The sequence below is a fragment of the Pteropus alecto genome, unplaced genomic scaffold (assembly GCF_000325575.1).
Source record: "Pteropus alecto unplaced genomic scaffold, ASM32557v1 scaffold674, whole genome shotgun sequence".
Classification (NCBI taxonomy): domain Eukaryota; kingdom Metazoa; phylum Chordata; class Mammalia; order Chiroptera; family Pteropodidae; genus Pteropus; species Pteropus alecto.
In genome coordinates this window covers 46427-51931 of record NW_006435777.1, presented here as the reverse complement: position 1 = coordinate 51931, position 5505 = coordinate 46427, and the positions used below count along the sequence as shown (strand labels likewise).

The following is a 5505-nucleotide window of genomic DNA, read 5'->3' as shown; positions in this document are numbered from 1 at the left end:
ACAAGAGTAGCAAGTTTCCTTCTGGCTGACTTAAAATGAAAAATTGGTGTTTTCTCTTAAAAATTTATGAAGTATCTTAATTATAAGTTTCTTGAAGTCTGTAATTCTTTCTCCAGTCAATCAGAATCATTGGTTGTCTCAGAGTTGCAAAAGAAATTCAAGAGATCATTGCATTATAAATTCCCTTTGATGAGGGATAAACTAATGTTTTCCACATAAGCGTGCTCCCCTTCACGTATACTCACACATACACATGCACACACACACACACACCAGTACATTCATTTTCTTTTTTTTTAAACTTAGAACCTGCTGAGAAGATATGGACCCTGGAAATCATTCCACAGTGACTGAATTCACCCTCGCTGGACTGACAGAACAGCCAGAACTCCAGCTGCCCCTTTTCTTCCTCTTCCTAGGAATCTATGTGGTCACAGTGGTGGGGAACCTTGGCATGATCACACTGATAGGGCTCAGTTCTCACCTACACACCCTTATGTACTATTTCCTCAGCAGCTTGTCCTTCATTGATCTGTGCCATTCCACTGTCATTACCCCCAGAATGATGGTAAACTTTGTGGCAGAGAAGAACACCATCTCCTACCCTGAATGCATGACTCAGCTCTATTTCTTCCTTCTTTTTGCTATCTCGGAGTGTTACATGTTGGCTGCAATGGCATATGACCGCTATGTTGCCATCTGTAGCCCCTTGCTTTATAATGTCATCATGTCCCATCGGGCCTGTTTCTCTCTGGTTTGGGGGGTGTATATGATAGGCCTGGTTTGTGCATTTGCTCATACAGGCTGCCTAATTAGACTTCATTTTTGCAAATTTGATGTGATCAACCATTATTTCTGCGATCTTCTTTCCTTACTAAAACTCTCCTGTTCCAGTACCTATGCCAACGAATTACTAATTCTAATCTTTAGTGCAATTAACATCCTTGCCCCAACCCTAATCATCCTTAGCTCCTACATCTTCATCATTGCCCACATTCTCCACATCCGTTCCACTGAAGGCAAGTCCAAAGCCTTTAGCACTCGCAGCTCCCACATCTTGGCTGTTGCTGTCTTCTTTGGATCTGCAGCATTCATGTACCTGCAGCCATCATCTGTGAGCTCCATGGACCAAGGGAAAGTATCTTCTGTGTTTTATACTATTGTTGTGCCCATGTTAAATCCCCTGATCTACAGCCTAAGGAATAAAGATGTCAGTGTTGCCCTGAAGAAAATGTTAGACAGAAAAATATTCTTGTGAGCAGAAATAACGTAAGGGTAATTTATTTGTCTAAGTCATTGACTTTTATATTGAATGAACTGACACGTTTACTTTTAGCCCATCTGTTAATTATATCCTCATTTAATGGGACTCTAGTGACATTATTTCTATTCCTATGAACTTTTATGCCATTTTTCTCTGGGTATCATTGAAATGTCTAAGGATCACTGAAACACAGATCAGAAGAAATACTAAGGATGACCTGGATATGTGGACCCAGTCATGCCATCACCATTACCGTCACCATCACCGTCACCGTCACCGTCACCGTCACCGTCACCGTCACCGTCACCGTCACCATCACCATCACCATCACCTCATTCTTTTTTTCTTCCATAGAATTGATAAAAACTCAGTCCTCGGCCATAATGAAAGCATCTTCTAGCAGTGGTTGGCAATCTCCTTTCTTCTATGCATCCAAAACCAACAGAAAATATACCAATATGACACTCGTTAGCTTTTGGACATCTATAGTCTGGAAAAGTCTCTTTCCCACCATGTGTCACCCCGTATCTTCTTTTTCTGAATTATTTCCTCTATTTTTTACTTGAGAAACCTAATCAGAACTTTAAAATATGAGTCACAGTCCCATGCATGTGCTGTTATTGTGCCCAATCTAATATCTCCTGTTCAACATTTATTATTTTAGTTTGTAACCGTTTATTGTCCAAACTCACACTGGACCGTAATCTCTGTAAGACAGACCCCTGTGAGTATGCTCCACTGCTTTATTTTCAGGAAGCAGAATGTCTGTTAACTAGCAAGTCCTTGATAATTTCTTGATATTTATTTTCTCCTTATGATATTTATATGAAATGTATGTATCCAATGCAATTTTGCTCATTAACCCTTTCAAGCACTATGTAAGGCTTTTTTGGTTTTACAAATCAATTAAATGTAAGTTTGGAGAATTCTTCAAGGATCTTTAAATAATTGTTAATATTCCTAGTTGTTTCTATACAAAGATTAAGAAATACTACTCCTGAGTTCCTTTCAGGCAAATCCCAACATAGTGTGGTAATTGGGGAGTATCTCTTTTATCAAATTATTAAATCCTAGAATTCCCTGAAGCAAGTCTAATTTACTCTTGGATTCACATATGTAACATTAGATACTCAAGACAATTTAAGTAGACTTAAAACGTAACAGGTCAACGTGGCAAATCATGTAGTAGAGTGATGTGTGGAGCCCAAACAACCTCATCTAGGCCACCACACCCAGATCAGAAAATTGTTTCACCTAGGCTGGCAGAGAGGAAATTGTGTTTGCTATTTAGAATTAAGAAAAGGGGTTATTAAATATTTAAATATAAAGTCTTGGTTACTGCTTCCAGCAGATACATTTTACTCATCTTTTTTTTTTATTTTTATTTTTTGTTTTTGATATTTTGGTGTAAATGATTAAGTTTCTCTGCCCGACTTTCACTTCATGCAGCCTGCTTTATCTAGTCATCGTGCTCTAGTTAACAAATTTATAGTTCATCTAAATCTTTAGGTGGAGGGAGGGTAGGAGAATGAATCACAGCTCTCAAGAGCTATATCCTGGGAACTCTAAAAATGGTTAATACAGTACACTAAGCATACCAAGTAGATTTGATCTAAGTCAACAAAAATCTTAATGTGAATCTATTTCTTCTGCTTGAGGTTGGGTTAAATGATTTCTCTAAGCTAAATCAAATTATTGGCTTATTTGGTTTTACCAGTGTACCTCTGAATAACCAATATAAAATGGGCCAGAATTCGACTCAGAAAAATACACTGACAAAGGCTATAAGAACTTAAATGTCATTTTCTCAGAAAATTCTTTGAAAGTCCAACTAAACTACTTTTCATATTATCCATCTCTTCTAGCTCTTATATACTGCTTCCTTTTCTTCTTAACTTTACCCCTTATGGTAATTATGTTAACTGGATGTTTATTCTTTTACTCTCCCTCTGCTGAATTAACTTAAGCTCTAATAGGACATAGAGTAGGTACTCAAATAATAGTGATTGACAGTTTTACCAGACACCTGTGGTATCCCCATCACATTCTCTCTCATTTCAGCTTCATATTTTGTTAGTTCTGTGCAAGTTCAAACTCAGTTCGAATTGACAATATTCTACTTTAAGCATGCACATAATTTATTTTCATACTTTTAAATTATTTTATTTTTAGAACAATTTTAAATTTATCTAAAATAATAAAGCAACAAAGTTCCTACTTATTTGTATGTAGTTTCCTCTATTAACATCTTATATTAGCTACAACTAATGAATCATTATTGATACATAATTATCAACAAAGGTCTATATTTATTCCTTAGTTTTTATCTAAGTTCTCTTTTCTGTTTCATGACCCCATCCAGGATGTCAAATTACATTTAGTCATCATGTCTCCTTAGATTCCTTTTAGCTGTGGAAATTTCTCAGATTTTCCTTGCTTTTGATGGCTGGGAGTTTTGAGGAGTACCAGCTAGGCATTTTGTAGAATGTCCCTTAATTGAAAATTTTCTTATGTTTCTCTTTTTGCTACACTGTGGCTATGGGTTTTTGCAAGGAAGACCACAAAGGTAAAAATGCCATGTCACTAGAACATATAAAAGATACATACTGTCAACATTCAATATGACATCACTTGTGATGTTAACTTTGTTCACCTGGTTGGTAGAGTTTGCCTTGTTTCTTTACTAAAAAGTTATATTTTTTCCCCCTCTCTTTTATGTACTGTTTGGAAGGAAATCACTATATGCAATCCTTATTTAATGTCTGGGAAGTTCCGTTCCAACTTGTTCAGGAAGGAGTATCTACATAAATTATTTGGAATTCTTCTTTGTGAGATTTTTCTCTTTCCCCATTAATATATCCAATCATTTATATTATCAAGATAGACTCATGGATGTTTACTTTATATTTTGAGTGATAATTCAATACCACTTAAAAAAATATTATTGCACTGACCATTGGAAGCTCCTGTGTCCCTTTGACAAACCTCCATCAATCATCAGTGTGCTCTTTTAAAGGGTAACTTTCCGATTTTCTAGCACTACTACTAGATGCCACAGGCTCATCTTATACACTTCCTGGCAAGTCCTAGAATCAGCTATTTCTCCAAGGAGTTCTGCTTCCTTTATTAAAGAATAGTATTAGAAATCAAAATCTGGGTACTAGGTGTACTTGTTGCTACCATAGTGTCATCACTTCTAGGCCCTCACAGCTACTAAGGGAGGATAAATATATATATATATTTGCCTGTGTAGGTACTCATAACTATAAATATTTCTATATGTAACCATCTGTATCTATAATAAGCTAAACACGAGTTCATACTGTCTATAACTTTATTCCATTACTGCATTGATTATTCTAGCCTCTTCTCCTTGCTTACCTGTAAACTCCACCTCAAATAGGAATAAATCTGGCTGCCATCATTTGCCATCCATTTACTTAATTGTTCAGTTCCAGTGCATCTGTATGGTAGTATCAGAATCGCTACCCACATCACTGTGGGAATCACCTTTATCAGGTAGAGGACAATGCTTATGTATAGTGCATTTTGTTTTGTTTTGTTTTTGTCTTTGCTTTTAGTTTCCAAAGTTAATTAGGTTAGCATCTTTCCCCCATCTCCATCAGTAAGGTATTTCATACATTTGTAATATCTTTAGATTGTTTTGTCACTTCTGCATTTATCTTGAGAACTTCTATTTGCTAAATGAATTTGTTTTTAAATTTGCATGCACTGAAGTTTGCTCTTTGTGCTGCAAAGTTTAGTGGTTTAAGTTAATGCACAATTACCATATTACACAGAATCATTTCACTGCCCTAAAACATCTCCTATGCTTTCCCTAATTGATGCTTCTAAATGTTTGGCCATCACTGATCTGTTTACTGTATCTGTAGTTTTACCTTTACCAAAGTGTCATACATGTACAGATTGTAGCTAATTCAAACTGGCTTCTTTCACATAGCAATATGCCTTTAAGATTCATCCATGCCTTCTCATGGTTGGATAGCTCATTTCTTTTTATTGTTCAAATATTTCATTCTGTAGATGTAACATAATTTTTATATCTATATAGCTGCTGAAGGACATTTTGGTTGTTTCCAGTTTGGGGTGATTATAAATAAAGCTGCTACATATATTTGTAGGTTTTTGTATAGACATATGTTTTAAAATCAGTTGCCATGAAGATGAACTGAAATTTTAAGCAAACCATCAACTGGGAAGGTCAATGAGAGGAGCTAGGG

General features: G+C 35.9%; 1 protein-coding gene across 1 annotated transcript; it reads left to right on the top strand.

Annotated features, from left to right (window-relative positions):
- The first annotated feature begins 322 nt into the window (after nt 1-322).
- LOC102878144 (olfactory receptor 8G1) lies at nt 323-1258 on the top strand. Its single transcript, XM_006911379.1, has one exon. The coding sequence runs from the start codon at nt 323-325 to the stop codon at nt 1256-1258; it is 936 nt and encodes a 311-aa protein (XP_006911441.1).
- Nucleotides 1259-5505: the final 4247 nt, after the last annotated feature.

What these genes read in the sequence shown, in the direction of transcription:
- LOC102878144 (XM_006911379.1), top strand. Translation starts at nt 323, where the DNA reads ATGGACCCTGGAAATCATTCCACAGTGACTGAATTCACCCTCGCTGGA.